At 41.0% G+C, this 19,253-nt stretch overlaps 1 protein-coding gene across 5 annotated transcripts in view; it reads left to right on the forward strand.

Annotated features, from left to right (window-relative positions):
• NCOA6 (nuclear receptor coactivator 6) overlaps positions 1–19,253 on the forward strand; it is a 72,378-nt gene that overhangs the window by 18,175 nt on the left and 34,950 nt on the right. For all 5 annotated transcript variants that reach the window (XM_077831876.1, XM_077831880.1, XM_077831877.1 and 2 more), the window contains 7 exons: positions 246–400; positions 1,397–1,675; positions 5,745–5,900; positions 6,879–7,001; positions 10,446–10,574; positions 13,719–14,534; positions 18,443–18,589. In XM_077831876.1, the coding sequence (XP_077688002.1) occupies positions 1,441–1,675; positions 5,745–5,900; positions 6,879–7,001; positions 10,446–10,574; positions 13,719–14,534; positions 18,443–18,589 (1,606 nt within the window). In that variant the 5' untranslated portion in view covers positions 246–400; positions 1,397–1,440. The remainder of the gene's footprint in view (positions 1–245; positions 401–1,396; positions 1,676–5,744; positions 5,901–6,878; positions 7,002–10,445; positions 10,575–13,718; positions 14,535–18,442; positions 18,590–19,253) is intronic.

The raw sequence follows: 19,253 nt of genomic DNA on the forward strand, positions 1-19,253 counted from the left end.
TTTTCAAACCCTGGAATTGCCTTTGGCTTGGTTAAAAACTTGCCATTTCATTCTATCTCCATATAAAAATATTGGAGAACTAACTAACTATTTAAGGAATGTTTTTAAATTTTACAATTTCCTGGCAGTGTCTAACCACAAGCATTTTGTCTGCAAAGTAGTGCTTTGGGATCAATACCAGGTGCTCTCCCTTTTCTGGTACTGGGATGAGAGTGTAATTGATTTTTAACTGGTTACCTTTACAGGTCAACTTGAGTACTTCTGATAGTCAAGTTCTGAAGAATTCTGTGAACCAACTCCCTTGAATTTTCTCTGGCAGACCAACAATCCTGATATTACGATGGCTACGATTTTCGAGATCAGCTTGTTTGTCTTGCAGCCCCTGATATTGGGTCGCCTGGTGAGTTGTTTATTTTCTTGTTGGCAGCCTCTGTGTGCTTTCCATGGTGGCAGTGGAAAAGTTGGCTCCTTTATTCTGTCTGTATTCTTTGTAACTTTAGCAGCCAGGGTTTCAAAGAGTTCTGTAGCCTTCTCTGATTTGGCATCTATTGTTTTCATTTTTATAATTAGTCTTCTCCAAGGTGCCCTGAACTGCTCAAAATATCTGTTGACAAGGACACCTTGACACTCACACCTAACTCTCTTGCAATGGTTGCCTCTAAATTTGAATCCGTATTGGTTTTCTTTATCAAACTGGCTGGTCCCCCTCTAGTAATGCTTTAGGAAAATCTTACTACAGGTATTAGCTATAATAGAAGTTTTTGAGGGCCAATATCAATATAAAATTATAAAGCATACTGTTAGTGCTACATATATAGCTGCATAAAATTAAGAAAAGTTACATCGGAGTGCAAGGACCATTCTGTCTACCATAACTCTTCCTGCCTGATTCATGTCTCCTCTTTAACGCTTTAAATATTTGTGGCTAGAGAGAGAAGGGAAAAAAATTGGAAGCATGCTGCCTTAGTTCTACTGCTGCTACCTGTATCCTACCATCTGTTGCTCAAAATGGTGTGTTTGGAGTTGTGGTAGTGGTGAAGACACTACGGTGGAGTAGCAATGATATCTCCAGCTGTAGTGGAGGCCATTGGTGGTCTTCTGAGCAGCTTCAGGATTGCTGCCCTTCTCCCTCTCTTCCAGTTCTGCTTTCTTTTGAAGAGACCAGGAGGGTGAAAGAATATCTTTTATTGGACCAACAGACAGTTACTGTTGTACCACAGTATCTTAGAATAATCTGCACTGGGATCACATGTAAGAAATGTAACACAATAGCACTTTACTGTCCTTGTTCCCCTAGAAAATAATTTCTAGTGCTCAGATTATGTATCATGGTTTTGGTTTAGTTGCCCAGTTGTACCTATTTTACAATGCATTATTATTATTATTTCCTTCAAAGCATCTCCTTAACGTCTGACTGGCTTGCATTGCTGGAAAATAGCCATGGTTTTGGATGATCTACCTAACTTAAAAGAAACCTACACTTCCTTGCTCTCCTCAACTATGGAAGACTTAGAGGTGGATTTTGACTCCAGACTGGAAGAAGATGACCTGAAACAGGATGGTACTTGTGAAGGTTCCACCATCTTTGTCGCTTTTAAAGGAAATATAGATGACAGAGACTTTAAACAGAAACTGGATATCATATTGAAGAATGTACCTGGTCTCTTACACATGGGTAATCCATTTTCTTGTCACTTTTCAACTTCTGTTTCCTTTTCTCTCTCTCACACATGCACATCCTATTCTAAATTAAGGTACTCTAGACCAGTGGTTCCCAAACTAGGGGCGCCGCTTGTTCAGGGAAAGCCCCAGGCGGGCCGGGCTGGTTTGTTTACTTGCCGCATCTGCAGGTTCAGCTGATCGCAGGTCCCACTGGCCGCTGTTCGCCGCTCCAGGCCAATGGGGGCTGCCGGAAGGGCGGCCAGCACATTTCTTGGCCTGTGCCGCTTCCCCACAGCCCCCATTGGCTGAGAACGGCAAATCGTGGCCAGTGGGAGCCGCGATAGCCCGAACCTGTGGACGTGGCAGGTAAACAACCGGCTTTCCTTGAACAAGCGGCCCCCTCCTAGTTTGGGAACCACTGCTCTAGACTGTAATAAATTATTGTGATTATTTTTTTTTGTAAAAGTTTACAGTACTTTTTCCTCTGGACAGCATAGAGTGAAAACGTGTTCTGAAATTCTTTAGCTGCTTAATATCATTATGATTGTATTATTAGTTCAGCATTTTTCCTCCCACTTATTGAATTCCCCTATCCTACTGTCAACTTTTTAACTCTCTTTTCACCAAAAGTTACATACATATTTGTTTTATAGTATTGTGGCCCATGTCCTGTCTGCACCCATAGATTTTCTGAGATACCTTGGAATTGTGTATGCAGCTGAAAACTTCCTACAGCTTCCGTTTAATGTAGCTATTAATACCAGCAAAGAGGTCCATAATATGTGCTGGTTTTCCCCAGGATCTTCACTATTTTTGTCAGTCATTTCTTATAGTCTTTTAAAATAGTTTTTATTGCATACTTTTTGTAGATACCAGGCTTACTATGACTTTTTAAGGTTCTTTCCAGCTATTAGAGAACTTTAGTTCTCTAGAATAAAGATCTGTGTAAGGAATTTTACTCTTTTTTGGGTTTGTCTAAACAAAGTTTTACCAGTTGTACCACATATAATTAAATTAAGCTATAAACGAAATTTAAGTTTTTTAATGGTATGAACCCCTATGTGGATGTTCTTATTCCAATATAAGTGGATTTTTTGGTTTAGCTTAAACCTCTTCCCAAGCAACATAAGATAAACTGAATAAGGAGGCTATACCCATATAACTATAGCAGTTTAAAATGACACCTTTTTTTACACCAGTATAATTTCCCCATGAAGACATGCTTTATTGTAAGAGGCTCTTTCTCCTTAATGCATTTCCCCTATGGAATATTTTTGTGCTACACCCCTTTGGATTCTCTGGGAGGTAGACTCTCAGAAATCTGTCTCAGATTCTGTGGAAGGTTCTTTTTCTCGCTCCACATGTTTGAATTAAGATTCGACCCCTCTATTCCATCTAGTCAATTTTGTGTGTTTGAATATTGGCCCATTTACGCTATCGGTCAGAGTTTTAAATATTTCCTGCGTTATCCTGGACCTCTTTCCGCAGTGTAGGGTCATTAGTAATTATAATGTAATTGATCTACCAATTCTAGAGTGCTCCCCCAAAAAATCCTTTTCACCTCGTGTTAATCTCCTCCTTCTGTACCTTAGTCAGGAACTGATCCATCAGTTTCAGTGGGAATTGGTGTTATACCAATAAAATAAAAACCAGCAGGATCTTATTAAAGGGGAAAAGGCAAAATGCCACATTTATTGTGAATACAGAAAGAATTCTAGTAAGCAGTTAGTTACAGCTATAACATTCCATTCAATTTCATATTTATTCACACACACACGTTCTGCAAGGTTGTTATCATAGTTACCAGCCTTAGAGTTGCTCATGACAAGCCACTGGCCAAGTGGCCTGGACATGAGGAGGGAGCAGGGCCTTGCCAGATGCTCATCTGATGCTCCTGAAAGTTGGTTTGCAGAATCAGACCCCAAAGTTCTCACTTTCTAGAGTGCATTTTTATAGGAATTTCTTCCTGTGCCAATCTATGGGAATTGCTTCATCGTGCTGTTGCTCAATCAATCAGCAGATGGCTCATTCCTGACTGCTCTGTGCTGCCAGATGTTATCCTGTTCTTTGGTTCTCCCATTCTTGAGGCTGTTGGGTGGATTCCAGTCTGCCCTCCCGGGGCCCCCTGGTTATTTCCACTTGACGCCTTCTTCAGCCGATGGACACTGGATTCTTAGGCTGGCACCTCCCTGGTCATTCAGTTATTATCCACACCAAGCATCCATCCACATACATGCTCTATCTCTATTTTAATCACAATTGTTAACAAAGCGAGATGAATACAACAAAAGGGTGGGGACTCTCTGGGTGCTGTTTCTGTTGTTACAGAGTATTGCTTTGAGTCTCTCTCTGTGTGAGTAGTTGTTGTTACAGAGACTTGCTTTGAGAACAGACTCTGTCTTAGAATGTACTAACACAATTAGCAGCTTGCAAGTTTCACACATAGAGGGAGAGAAACAGTACCAAAAACCAGGAGACCTCTTAATTAGTAATACCCTGGAATTTAAACTATGGGGAATCAAACACATTTGTGATTTTAATACAAAACTTCTTTAATATGATCCAACATTGGGAGTCTTTTCATTGCCTTTAAGCACTAGGGTGGATCTGTATTTAATTTGAGCAAATCCCACTCTGTTATAGCATATATTATAAACTATGGCAATAGGTGCTTTAGAAGAAGTGAAGGAATTGGTTTTAAAAATGCATGGTTCTATGTGAAACTAAAACTTTTAAAATTAATGTGAACGAGTGGCAAATTGTTTAAGCTGATTTTTAGAACAAAATAGAGCTCCGAAAGTATAGGGGATATAAACTGCATCTTTGTGAGACGTGTATAAGAACCTGAGATAAATAGTATTTGAAAAGCAAGAAGGGAAAATGAATCACTAATAACTAGGTATATTAAAACCAGTAATGAGATCTTTTAAATGTTTTTTAGAAGTATAAAATGAGATCCAACAAGGTTTTTAATAGGATAGAACAATAAAGAGCTATTGATGAAAGAAAAGGAAATGGCAGAAGAATTAGTTCTTTACATCAATGTGAAAGGGAGGATTAAATAATTTACCCTTGAGGCAATGTCTGCAGATACGAAAGAGGATAAACAGTACAATAGAGATGTCTTTCTGCTGTTACACTAATCATTTGGCTGAGACACTAAGCACTTGGTAGTGATGGATTATTACATTCACAAGTGATATGATATTAAGGAATAAATAATTAACAAATTTAGTAAGTCTTTTGTCACTAGGGGAAAATATCAAGTGATTGGGAAACAGCAACCATAGGTCCAAATTGTAAAGAGACTTTCTTGAACAAGTTAAAAATTATAGCTCTGTACATCTATATTAGGAATAAAATTTTTAGATGATTTTAATGTATTGCATAGTGACATGCTTTGGATAAGTATAACTTAAATAACTTTATCCAGGATGATTTGCCTTTCACCTATCTATTCTGGTTCCTACCTATTACTTTTCCAATATTTGATGATCTACGTAGAGGGGACTGAATAGATTCAATGTAGCTAGCTTTCTGAAAAACTTGTAGGTTTTACATATGTTTGTTGTATATGCTGTCTAAATATGAGTTGAGTATACCAAAGGAGGTTAAGCAAGTTAGTTGAAGTTAAGGATGTGTATTCTTCATAGATGCTACTGGTAAGTTTCAGAGCCACATATATAGTGAAGACTATTACAGGAATGAAAAACTGACTCAGTCTGGAACTCTGCTTCTCTGTATAGCCATTTATTTTGAATAGTTACACCGTTTCAAACCAGTCTACACAAAAAAAGTTTTAATTTTCTGATAGCCTCTCTGAGTTACTATGTTGGCCATGGTGTGCTGGTTTTCATCTCTGTGGTTCTTTATGAAGTTGACTTTTTGGGAAAATAACTGGTATGGTTTGGCATGATTACACAGCTGTATGGAAAACTTCCCCATCTCCACATATTGGAATAACCATTGACAATCTTGAAAGCCAAATAGGTAGCTCGGTTTTCATCTTTGTTCTGGTACGCTATTACATTGTTTGTTTAAAAAATGACTTAATACTCCATTTTATTTTTCTTTTAACTAAGAATCCAACAAGTTAAAATTGCAGAAGGTAGAACCCTGGAACAGTGTACGTGTTACATTTAATATACCCCGTGAAGCTGCAGAGCGGCTGCGAATTCTGGCTCAGAGCAACAACCAGCAGCTCCGTGACTTGGGAATTCTCTCTGTTCAGATTGAAGGTACGTCACATCTCTTGTTAAGAGGCGCTAAAATTGTGGCTGTGCTAAAACTGCAGTATTGATAAGCAATTTTTGTGCTTGAGAATGGGCTTCACAGACCTTCTGAAACTTTAGTTTCGAGAAATGTCTTCCTTTGTTTTCTGAAGCAGTCCATTTTTCTGTAGCTGTATTGAAACAACACTTACTTTGTTTGTTCCTTCAGGGGTAAGTTTACATGTAATAGTTACTTGAGTTTGAAATTCTGTAGAAGGTGTTTCTGAATGTCATTACCAACATGTTACTGAGGGATTGTACACACTACCGCTTATGTCAGTATAATTTATGTTGCTCATGGGTGTGAATAAGCGACATAAGTTACACCAACCTAAGCTCTGGTGTGGATAGTGCTGTGTCGGGAGGAGAGCTTCTCCCGCTGATATAGCTACTGCGTCTTGTAGAGGTGGTTTTATCATGTTGACGGGAGAGCTCTCTCCTGACATCATAGAGCATTTTCCCCAGATGTGGTACAGCGGCGCAGCTGCATCGGTGCCACTGTAGTGCTTCTAATGTAGATTAGCCATTATCTTTTTTAAAAAAAATTGCATATTTTCATGCTGTTGTCTAAGATGAAGCTTTCCTCTTAAAATCAGTGGCTTTCATAATTAGAGTTGCACTCCTGGCTGATCCTACAAGAACAAGCCCAGGGCACAGTATGCAAGGTTCAAACCCAGGGCATGTAGCTTGTCAGTCTTTTTGCCTCAGGATGCTCCATTCTTCGCTTATTAAAGGCCACAATTCAATTTTCAATATATTGACTGCATACTTGAGGAGTGGGCAAGAGTAGTGTGTGTTACATAATCACCCTATATTCCAAAGTGCAAAGTAGCTCAAAATTTGACACCATCTTTAAATGCTGCTTTTTAGGTTGGTTCCTTCCTCTCCCTTGTCCTCCCACCCCATGTATATAATTTAACTCCATAGATTGTGTATTACTTCCAGGTGAAGGTGCCATCAACTTGGCTTTAGGTCAAAATAGAAGTCAAGATGTCAGGATTAATGGGCCCATGGGAGCAGGCAATTCAATACGAATGGAGACAGGATTTCCCATTCAGAGTGGCCAAGGTAAGTTAAATTTAGTGTTACACATTATTACATTTATTACTAAGCTTATCATGATTGTAGCAACAGTTGCTAGTAGAGTTGTAACTTCAATAAGCAATATGCATACCAGTTTCCCTGCTGTCAGTGTCCCATCCCATGTAAAATATCCAGTGTGTGAATACTTGTATGTTGTTACTTCCCACAAGTAGCCATGCTAGTAAATTTCAGTTGAATGTCCAGATAGTGAATACAAAAGGTGCATGATCACAGAAAAGTGAATTCATATGAAAATTAGCACAGATTCCCACAATACATTTTTGCATTATTCATTCAGTTTTACTGCTGCTTTAGTATGGCTGTTTTCCTGTACATTAACACTGTTGTAATGGAGAACTATTTCTCATCCAAGTTGTATGCTTAAACAAAAACTGCATATATGCCATCCATTATCCTATCATGCCAGTATAACCCTTAAATTGCAGGAAGTCACACTACTGAATAAGTTAAAGGAAAATCGTTCTGTAATAAAGTATTCTAATAGTTGTATTTAATTACAAAGCAAAGTAAATAATTTTAAAACAATTAAAATAGGATTTAATACAACTTTTTAAAAAATTAACAAATAGGGAGCTTTCATTGACATTCTAATGTACAGTAGATTTGGACAAGAGAAATGTAGCTATCCACTGGAATGAATGGAAAAGAAATTTACATATTGCAAATTGTGGGTGGAAATCTGGTTAATTTAAGAGTAGTTAAATCACTGTAATTAACAAAAAATGTAAAATAGACTATTACTTCCACTATGAAAATCTTTGAGCTTCATTTCCTAGGTCTCAGTGTACTTTTCATGGAAAGTTAGAGATTTGGGTGCCTAATTCCCGTAGACATTTTTGAAAAATCTCAGCCTGAGTGAAACCATGAAGTTTTTTTCTCCAAATATCTCTTCATATGGTCCTTTTCTCTCCATCTCCTTAATGCTTTTCTAGAGCCCAGAGTATATGTGTAACTTCTTACAAGTGAGTAGTCCTGTTCAAGTTAATGGGATTACATTTGTGTAAAGTTATGCACATGGTTAAAGCTTTATGGGATTAGGAGCTAGATTTGTATGTGTGGGATTCAGAATACTTTCCCAAAAGTTCACTTAGATAAGTGTTTTTTGTTTTGTTTTTACCTTCTGTGTAGCACAGAAAAAAAAAATCAAAGGTACATTATTGTAACTAGAGTATATTTGCCACAGGCTCGTGGAAGTGAGACTGGTTCTCCATTCCCTTTTTTTCCTTGAACTGTATGACTTTTTTATTATTTGGAGGATAGGACTGCCAATGATGCTTGAGGCCATTTTTTCCTAACACAAGAAAAGGGAAGAATCTACCATTCCCACTACAAATCCATTCTGCAGAGAGGTTGAAGACTTCAGGAAAGAAATCACTTTGAATTAACATATTCTGATTTTAAAATAATATTTCTGTCAATGAGGAATCTACGTAGTCTGGAGGAATGACATGAGAATTTGTAATCCTCAGGTCCTGAGTTCTAATTTTGGTTCTGCCACTGATTTGGAGTGTGGCTTTGAGCAAGTCACTTTACCTCTTTTGCCTCTCATCTGTAACAAAGAAAATACATATGAATACTTTGCAAGGTGTATTTTGATAATGTTTGTACAGCTTTTTGAATGTGTAAAGTGCATTATACATTATTACTTGGTTCAATATTACCAAAAACGTCAGCTGCACATTTTTCAAAGGTCTTCTGAGTTCAAATTTTTACTTTAATTAAAGCTAATTTTTCTTTGAAGAGAGAAGCTAATGAATACATTTGGAATAAAGTTGTCTGTTTACCCTAGAATCTGAAGTTTTCAGGGTAAGAAATGCTTCTCCCCAGAAATAAAAGGAGGAATATATATATAGCTTTGTTGGTTAATAGTTCAGTCACTGTAAGATTTAGGCTGCTACAGATTTTTTTTTCCTGTTGATTCAGTACCAAAGCAATAAGTTAAACTTAAATGTTTTATTTACATTGTAGATGTTTTGTTTTATTTACAGATCTAGACACATGAAAACATGCTTTGAATGGCCTTTTGGTATTTCTGAACACACTAAGGGAGGTGACCATCTTGCTGGAAAAAGTGATAAGCAAATCAATGTCAATATGGAAGTCACATGTAAGAGACTAAATTGCCATCCCAGTAAAATATTAGCTTAACAGTCATAAAGCACTTTAAAAATTAATCAAAAGTTTATGCCAGTTAAGTTTCCATCCTAGAGAAATATTAGTTCATCTAATCTATTTTTATATCCTGCTCCTCACTCTGGTACAGGGGCGGGCAAACTTTTTGGCCTGAGGGCCGCATCGGGTTTCCGAAATTGTATGGAGGGCTGGTTAGGGGAGGCTGAGCCTCCCCAAACAGCCAGGTGTGGGCTGGCCACCACCCCCTATCCGACCCCGCCCCATCCAACCTCCCCACCCCCCGTCCCCTGACCACCCCCGGAACCCCTGCCCCTGACTGCTCCCCGCCGCCCCATCCAACCCCTCCTCTCATTCTGACTGTCCCCCTGGGACCCCTGTTCCATCCAACCACCCCTTCTCCCTGTGCCCTGACTGTCCCCGGACCCCTGCCCCTGACTGCCCCCCGCCACCCCATCCAACCCCCCCTTCTCCTTCCTGACTGCCCTCCGACCCCTGTCCCCATTCAACCCCTCTGTTCCCCGCCCTCTGACCGCACTGACCCCTATCCACACCCCCACCACCTGACCACCCTCCCTGAACTCCCCGGCCCTCTATCCAATCATCCGTGCTCCCTGCCTTCTGCCCGCTTACCGCGCTGCCTGGAGCACCGGTGGCTGGCGGCTCTACAGACGCACCACCCAGAGCACCAGGACAGGCAGCCGCGGCTTTGCAGCCCTGCCGCCCAGAGCATTGCGCCGGCGGTGCAGTTAGCTGAGGCTGCTGGGGAGGGGCCGGGGGCTGGCCTCTTGGGCCAGGAGCTCAGGGGCTGGGTAGGAGGGTCCCGCGGGCCGTAGTTTGCCCACCTCTGCTCTGGTAGCTAAGCACATTTTTCAGTTTCTCATGTGAAGCTTTCATATTGCCATTGAGTCAGATATCACTTTTTTTTTTTTTTTTAGCACAGTAGATGCCACCAGTGGTAGGTTCAGAAATTCCAATAGTATTTCGAAATATTCTTTGTATAAATACCTCCTTTTATTACTAGTGAGAATTTTCGTACTTCGCAAACTTTCAGACTGATAAGCTGACTAAAATGAGTGGAGTTTTCATTAAGTAAGTTCAATTTGAGTCTTTTCTTGGGGAAGAATTCTTTACATTTAAAGAAATGTTTTGTTTAATGAAAAATTGATAATGCTATTCTAACTGTTTTTGTTTTGAAACCAGTGTTATCCATTGTAGGTACAGTAATATGACCAACTGCATCTAAGATCTAACAAATAATGATTTTTAATTTTCTAGGGTTAATAAGAATGAACAACCCTGCAACTGTTATGATGTCCCAGAGTGGAAATGTTTCCTCTTCTATGATGGCAAGTGGAGCTAATGCAGAGCTGCAGCCCAGGACACCTCGACCTGCTTCACAGTCAGGTAAAAAAGAACATGTACAGCAATAGCATTTGTCTGTCACTATCGCTGTTACAGAGACAAGGAGGGGGAGGCGATAGCTTTTATTGGACCAACTTCTGTTGGTGAGAGAGACAAGCTTTCAAAGTTACACAGCTTACAAAGCTCTTCTTCAGCTCTCGGTAAGCTCAAAACCTAGTCCCTCTCACCAACAGAAGTTGGTTGAATAAAAGAGATTACAATAACACTACATACAACTATTGTTATTGACAGTTTTTTACCGCAAAGTACTTCTGACTTCTTTTTCCTTCAGCATACAGAGACATGAGTACACTCTGAAGGATATCACCAAAATTTGGTCCAGGGCTGTCCCCCTACTTTTCTAACAGACACCCCTCCTTGAATGATTTCTTCACTGGAAGAAAGTATTGTCATTACCTGGAAAGGTTTCTTCTACAGGTTTTAAACATTAGAAAAACCTTTAGTAACAGAAATCTTGATGACCATTTTCAGAATTGTTTCTTACTGTAGTACTGTTAAAATATTTTTAGTTGCATCTGGAAAGGAAAGCTTCCCCACACTGTTGTTCCTCCTCTCTGCCTGGAGGGATCACCACTCAGGGTCAGAGAATAATATAGTTTTTGTGTGCTGTCAATTCTTAGGGTATATCTACACTGCAAAAACACACCAGCGGCAGCGCATCCCAGAGCCCAGTATAACAGGGTGCCACTTGGAACCAGGGTACCACTGAGCCCGCCTGACCCACCAGCCTGGGCTTCCTTTCACACTGTGGTGCTGTGATAAGTTGCCACGCTCTCCTCTTTCACCAGCATACACACAGATAGGGACACACCCCCTGCAGCTTCTCACACAAATGCTGAGATCAGCTCTGCCTGGGAAGGCTTAGCTAAGGCACCTCCCAGTTGTTAGGACATGCCCCTCTTGAATGTAAACCCCAAGTTGTACCGTCTTGCACTGCACAGGAAACTGTACAGCGTAAGCTCCTAAAATTCGCCCCCCTCCCTCAATGTGGAGAGAGATATGCAACAGCTTTCTGCCCCAAGGTATAATTTCCCCACACAGTGGTTTTAGACAAAACAAAAACAAGTTTATTAACTACAAAAGATAGATTTTAAGTGATTATAAGTGATCAAGGCAGATTACCTTAGTAAATAAACAAAACCGCAAATTGAGCTTAACACAGTAGACAGGTAGGATATGAATTAGCAAATTCTCACCCTAAACAGGCTGGCAGATTCTTAAGGCACAAGCTGCCTTGGCTTTGCAGCTTGGCTTTCCCAGGTTTTCATACACAAGCTAAAAATTCCTCTAGCCTGGGATCATCACTTGCAACAGTTCAATCCTTGCCCCTCAGGTGTTTCCAAGTGTGTTTTTGTAGGGAGAGTGAGGTCTTATCATGATGTCATTGTCCCCCTTTTATATCTTCTTTCCACTTGCTGGAAAGCTCTTTTGCTGTGACCTGGGTCAAACAGTTCCCATTCTGTCGTGCTGTTTCTGAGAGGTTTCTATTGTACACAGTTCCTGGGGTAATCCTTGTGCTTGTTTGCATTTCCTCAATAAGCTTTTAGGATTGTTTGGTCTTTTTTACTGTTGTACCCAAAAGGCTGCTTGTGGGTGTTTTCAGTCTTACAACATGTTTCAGTAACACGTTCATAGCCAAACTTCATAACTTCACATATGACGATAGCACATACAATCCAACGAGATATTAATGTCTAACAAATCAAGACTTCTAGCATGATATCTCACAAGGCACACTTTGTATAAAACGTATCCTAATTAAATGATTGTGGTGAATATTGGGATGCCAGGGTGTGTCGCCCAGGTCTACAAACTTGGGCTTTCACTGCAGCTCTGAAAATCGCCATGTTGATGTTCCTGATGGGGCTATGAGACCTACCCGCCTCAGAACATCCACACGGCTATTTTTAGCACTATAGCCTGAGCCCCACAAACCCAAGTCTGTAGACTTCAGGTTCTGAGACTTGATGCCATGGTGTTTTCTTTTTTGGGTGTTTGTGTTTTGTTTTGTTTTGTTTTGTTTTTTTTTTTTTGCATAGACATACTGTTAGTCTCATTACTGAGACTACCAGCTAGGGTGATGGCATTTTTGTGATGTGGATCTGTCTACCTTTGTCTTTTTAGACTCTTTAGGATAGGGATGTTATGTCTGGAAACATCTAATATATTTTCAGCTTTGCTACTATCTAAATAAGATATTTAGGCACCTAAATAAGTGGCCTGATTTCCCTTCTTCCCCCCCACCCCCAACCCCCCAGAGGTGCAGCTCCTACTAGAGTCTCCTTTCCTTGGCCTTTTGCATTAGAATTCTTATTTTATACACTGCCATTGGTGGGTGTGGAACTTCTCAGCATGGGGACCTTATCACTTTGGGGAGCTTACATTTTGATATAATTATATATGAATCTATAATAAATTAACGATCATGAATACTATGGTAGGTAGGGCTAGGAAAAGGATGTGTAGGTTGAGGCAACAATGAGAAGCAAATACGCCTCTTTGGGAAGTACAATTTTTCAATACAAGTCGACTGGAAGTTGAAGGCCTGATTTTCTCTGCCTAGTTTTGCCACTGCAAGTTGTGTGAGTTTAGGACTATTGAGGCACAGAAAGGTTAAGTGACTTGCCCCTTTTTAAAATAGTCAGTATTCTTGTCCAGTTTTGTAAAGTGCTTCTAAAATCCTTTTGATGTAAGGCACAAAGCAAAAGCAAAACATTATCATTTTTCTTTACAGAAAATATTAACTACTTCTCTGGAAATGTTATCTAATTACACTACCTTCATAATTTCTTGTTATTCCATCTTCACTTCAGAGTTGGGAGGTTTTTTGGTCCCAGTAAATATATATAAGGCTTATATAAGAATAGGTTCTTGGAGACCACAGTACTGTATTTATACCTTTCACAATGCTTATGATTAGATTCTTAAGGTTGCCAGAAATTCTGGCTTCTTTTAGTGTACTAATTATTTTATACATCGGAAAATTGGAATGCTGGAATGTGAATTTTTATTGGATTTCAAGTTCAGAGGAGAAAACAAACGCAAGCAAGTAACTTACTCTTTCTTGTTTTCTATCTTTGGCTGCAGTGTATTATTTATTGTCACATTTGTTTGCTATTTTAATAGATTCAATGGATCCACTCTTGTCTGGACTAACTATCCAGCAGCAAAATCATCCATCTGGCTCTTTAGCACCTCAGATCCATTCAATGCAATCAGTTCCTGTAAACAGACAAATGAACCCAGCTAACTTTCAACAACTGCAGCAACAGCCACAGCTGCAGCCACGTCCCCCCCAGCAACATCAGCAGCCACAACAGGGTATTCGACCTTCATTTACTACCCCAGCTCAGGTTCCAGTTCCTCCTGGTTGGAACCAGCTGCCTTCAGGAGCACTTCAACCTCCACCAAGCCAAGGAACAATGGGTACTTTGACAGTAAACCAGGGATGGAAAAAGGCCCCATTGCCTGGACAAATGCAGCAACAACTCCAAGCAAGGCCATCTTTAGCAACAGTCCAGACTCCCTCCCACCCTCCACCTCCATACCCTTTTGGAAGCCAGCAAGCCTCTCAGGCTCATCCAAACTTTTCTCAAATGAACAACCCTGGTCAATTTACTGCTCCGCAGATGAAAAATCTCCAGGGAGGGCCCTCACGGGTTCCTACACCACTACAGCAACCCCACCTAACCAGCAAATCTCCTGCTTCTTCTCCCTCCTCCTTCCAGCAGGGATCTCCTGCATCTTCTCCAACAGTTAACCAAACACAGCAGCAGATGGGACCAAGGCCTCCTCAGAATAATGCACTTCCCCAGGGATTTCAACAGCCTGTCAGTTCTCCTGGTCGTAATCCTATGGTGCAACAGGGGAATGTACCCCCCAACTTCATGGTGATGCAGCAGCAAAACCAAGGTCCACAAGGTTTACATCCTGGCTTAGGAGGTAAGAAAATCAGACCTTTCTGTCATCAAAAATAAAAGTTACATTATAAAAAGACAGCTAGAATTTATATCCAGACTGTTACTTTAAAAAAGGTAGTTTAAAAACCCTTTCCATTGAATAAGTAAATAACTTGTCTCAGCTTTCCCCTTTCAAACTGCTGATGTGTCCCCATGACTCTCTCCTCACTTGTTTTGCTCCATGTCATCCCCTTCCTAACATTTGCACTCTTTTCTCTCTGCCTTCAAGGTATGCTACTGTATTCTTTTCTAAAATTCACACCTCCTTTGACGTCACCTCCCTCACTATCTTCTTCCTTCTCTTTTCTACTCATGCTTCCTCAGTTTTCTCCTCTTTAGCTCTCTTCTTGGTCCTCTGCTTCTACTGCATCACTCCAGACACTACTTTAACTACAGGCACTAAGGACCTGTTTTTGGCCAGATCCCACATCCCTTTTCTTGTTGTCTTCCACCTGTCTGTTGCCTTCAAGAGCCTCCTCCTAGACTTTTTCTACTTTTTAGGCGTTTGTAGTTTTGTGCTAGACTGGATCTCATACTTTCTCTGAACATTCCTTCAGCATTTCCCTGAATGGCAGCATTCAGTTCGTCATATCTGTTCTCCTCAACATTCAAGTTGTTGCTAAATCCTGCTGCGTTTTTTTATTTCCAAAAACATCCATCTAACTCCATCCCTACTGCTAAAACTTTTGTCAATACTCTAGTAATCTCTTTCCTTGCCTAATGCACCATCCACTGTGGCTTCCCAGGTTCTCATATCGTACACCTCAAGCCTATCCAATAGGCTGTTCCATGCCTCTTGCTCCAACCAAATCTCTCATCTGTTTAGTCTTTGCACTTTGTGTCTGATTTCCTTCTGTGTCAGATTCAAATTCTTCATGCTCTTGTTCATGGGCCTGTGTCTTGCAACTTCCCTCATCTCCAACACCCACAGGCAATTCTTTACCCTTTCTGATGCCAGATCCCCTTTTACCTAGAATAGCCACTGTCGTCTCCTCATTCCTCATCAGGATTCACTACTTCCAGATAGGTAGTCTTAACCTTGACCTCTACTCCTATAATCTTGTCAAATATTTCCCCTCAATTCTTAATATGTTAACTTAATAAAAACACAAAATCCTACTCTTTCTAATAACTATTTAAACATCTCACATAAAGACACAACCAACTAGCAAGATATTAATATAATTTGAACTTATTTCCAGATCTTCTTATTGTCCACGGTGAGGACATGGGTTACTGTATCCTCACCTGGTTTAAATTGACATAGTTCTATTGATTTCAGTGGAGCCACGCTGACTTACACCTGCTGAGGATCTTGCTTCTTATCTCTTTCCTTTGTTCATAGTTATCCCTTGCTGCATTATGTCTGAATTAAATTGTAAGCACATCGGGGTGGGGGTAGGGATCTGTCATTGTTTACACAGCACCATATACATCTATGTTGCTTTATAAATAATTCAAATATATGCATATATTTTATTCAATGCTTACTTAATTTAGCATAGTAAAAACTGAAGGTTAGATTTAATATATAGCAAAATTATTTAAGATTTTACTTTTCTGTGTTTGAGTTCTGAGTGGTTGAACTTTAACTCCTGCTAAACTACTAGGAGTTGACAGTCCTTCCATAGTTTATTTCAAAGAGTGTCTGTTCAAGATTTGCAGCTAGGTCTCAGACTTGACCAGTAATCTTGATGTCATGAAATATTAATGATTGACTTATAAGTTATATATGTCCCAGTGATTTATTTAAATGTGCTAGAATGTTGTTAATTTGCAAGGAACTCAGTGGGGCCAGAGTGTCAAATTGTGGCTTGCTAGCTCAATGGTACAGAGGCTTAAGTAGGTGCAAGGCTTCTCCTTATGCCCCTGTGTGCCAGCTACCCACAACACAGGATGTGCAAGAGGAGGAAGTGGGCCCTGCAGAGTCGTTTACACCACCCCTCGCTAAGGTGGGTGAAAATGGGGCAGGGACTAGGTAGAGCCTTGGCTCTATTACCCCAATATACCAACTGGCATAGCTGTGCTGGCATACCAGCGAATGTGTGCTATGCCAGGTATAGATTCTGCACAGTTACTCCCTCTTGGAGTAGCAGGGAAAACAGGAAGAAGATTGTGACTTGCTGAATTATAGTTGCCCTCCTGGGTTACTCCAGGGGCAGCACAATGCTGCACTACCCCTTACACTGGGTTTAGATCATGACCACAATTAGTAGAACTCACTCATTCTCACAGTTTAAAGGTTAAGTGTAACCAAGCAGAGTTACCAACCTGAAAAATAATAACCTGTAAATAAAGTAGACGTCTTTATTTTGTGTATATGTTTTGTTGTGTGAAGGAAGACAAAAGTAGCCTGATCAATGTGAGGAAAAAATTGTTAAAATAATATGTTTAATATAGAGATGGAAGACCAAGCAATTGTCAACATCTGAGTTAAATCTATCCCTGAGTCTTTTTATTAGATTGTGCTTATTTTGATATATAGGGATAAATGGAAAGCAGTGACTGCTAAATTCCATCTTCTTCTGAGGCTAGAATAGAGGTGGGCAAACTATGGCCTGCAGGCCACATTCGGCCCGCGGGACCCTCCTGCCTGGCTCCTGGCTCGGGAGGCTAGCCCCCAGCCCCTCACCTGCTGTTCCCCCTCCCCCGCAGCCACAGCCTCAGCCACTATGCCACCGGCACAATGCTCTGGGCAGCAGCACAGCTGCAGAGCCGCGGCCTGACCCGGTGCTCTGTGCCGCGCGGTGGCGTGGCAGGCTCCAGCCGGGCAGCGCAGCTGCCTGTCCTGGTGCTCTGGGCGGTGCGGCTGCAGCACCACCAGCCACCGGTTGGATAGAGGGCGGGGGAGTTGGAAGTGGTGGTCAGGGGGCGGGGGCGTGGATAGGGATTGGGGCAGTCAGAGGGCCAGGAGCAGGGGGGTTGAATGGGGGCAGGGGTCCCTGCGGGCAGTCAAGAATGAGAGGAGGGGTTGGATGGGGTGGCAGGGGGCAGTCAGGGGTGGGGGGTCCCGGGATGGTCAGGGGACAGAGCATGGGGGTTTATGGATGGGGCAGGAGTCCTGGGGACCACCAGGGGGTGAGAAGCGGGGTCGGGGTCAGATAGGGGGTGAGGGCTGGGCCACGCCTGGTTGTTTGGGGAGGCAGAGCCTCCCCTAACTGGCCCTCTGTACAATTTTGGAAACCTGATGTGGCCCATAGGCCAAAAAGTTTGCCCAACCCTGGGCTAGAAGTTGCGTTTAAAAAAAACCCCCAAAACTACCCCTCCCTCCAAACACACACAAATAGTGACAAAAGGTGTGTGCATGGGGCCTTGTAAACAGACAAAGTTTCTGCCCCCAGGAGTTCATAATCAATGCTAAAGAACACAAGAAATTGCCACACACTCAGTGTGTATGTTGACTGTATACCGGGCGTGATTAGGAAGGAAAAGATTCAATAAAAAATAAGGAGATAAGAGTACTGTAAAGCATCATACTTGGTTTTCAGTTTTTAGAAAATCTACGCTTTGTGAATGAATAATGGTGTACGTAGGAAATACAGTGTAGGTAATCACAACTTGATTCAAGACACAGTAGCTTCTTACCCAGGTTTGTTAAAGCAGACAGCTGTTATAAACTGTGCTCAAGGTTATAAGTACACCAGCACAAACATCTTTTTTTCCAGTAACTCAAAGTTGCTATAGTTTCCTGTTTAATCTTAAATTACATTGCCTTTTTGGAAATTCCTAAACTGAAGATGGGCAAGAACTGAGCTGCTAGAATATTTTGATTTTCATTGGTTCCTGATTGTTGATACCTGTCCTTGCTAACTTGATGGGAAGAGCTACTCTGTCAGTCTGCGCTCGTGTAACCAAATTACAGAAACTAATAAATAAATGTTTTGTATTAAGGAATGCCCAAGCGCCTCCCACCTGGCTTCCCTGGAGGGCAAACTAATCAAAACTTCATGCAAAGTCAGGTGCCTTCAACAGTACCCGGTACACCTGTGAGCAGTGGAGCCCCTCAGCTACAAACAAGTCAAAATGTGCAACATCCAGGTGTGTCAAGTGTATTTTTCTTCTGTACGCCTCAAAATTTGTTTACTTGTCTTTATTCTGTAATTAACTTTTACTCCTTTAATGTAGGCAGTTTTGTACAGCAAAAATGTTCTACTCTTGCCAATTTTATATAATTTCTGCTAGCTGGGGCTGGGAATACTGCAGAGGCAGTATGCTTAGCTTCCAGGGTGACAGCAAGCACAGGAAGTTCCTCATTTCTCAAACAACCCCATCTGCCATTGCTCAGAGTGGTGTTGCTTGTGAGCTCCAGAGGTAACTGCATCCAGCCTTCTTTGTCTGAAAAGAAGATTGTTCCTCAACACTGGGTCTCTGAGTATAGAAACAGTAAAGGGAAGATCCAGAAGGGATGTCCTCCCCACAAGAAGAATCTTGGGTATAGTTTAAAACAATATGTGTTATCTTTGTCATAGAAGAAATATAGTCCCGCGTATTCTCTATTAAAACTTTTCATCTTCCAATAAACTTTTAAAGCTACCCCTGTTTAGAGACAGTCACATTTTTGTCTCTTTTGATTACAGGCAATTTCCTTTTTAATGCTTCAATCACGAGCCAAATATAGTCCTCTAGGCTGACTTTTCTTCTCAGTTCTGCAAGCTCTGATCATGTCATCTTGTCAGTATTCCTCATATGTTGCTGTCTTTAT

This window comes from Eretmochelys imbricata, chromosome 13 (genome assembly GCF_965152235.1).
Source record: "Eretmochelys imbricata isolate rEreImb1 chromosome 13, rEreImb1.hap1, whole genome shotgun sequence".
Taxonomy (NCBI): Eukaryota; Metazoa; Chordata; order Testudines; family Cheloniidae; genus Eretmochelys; species Eretmochelys imbricata.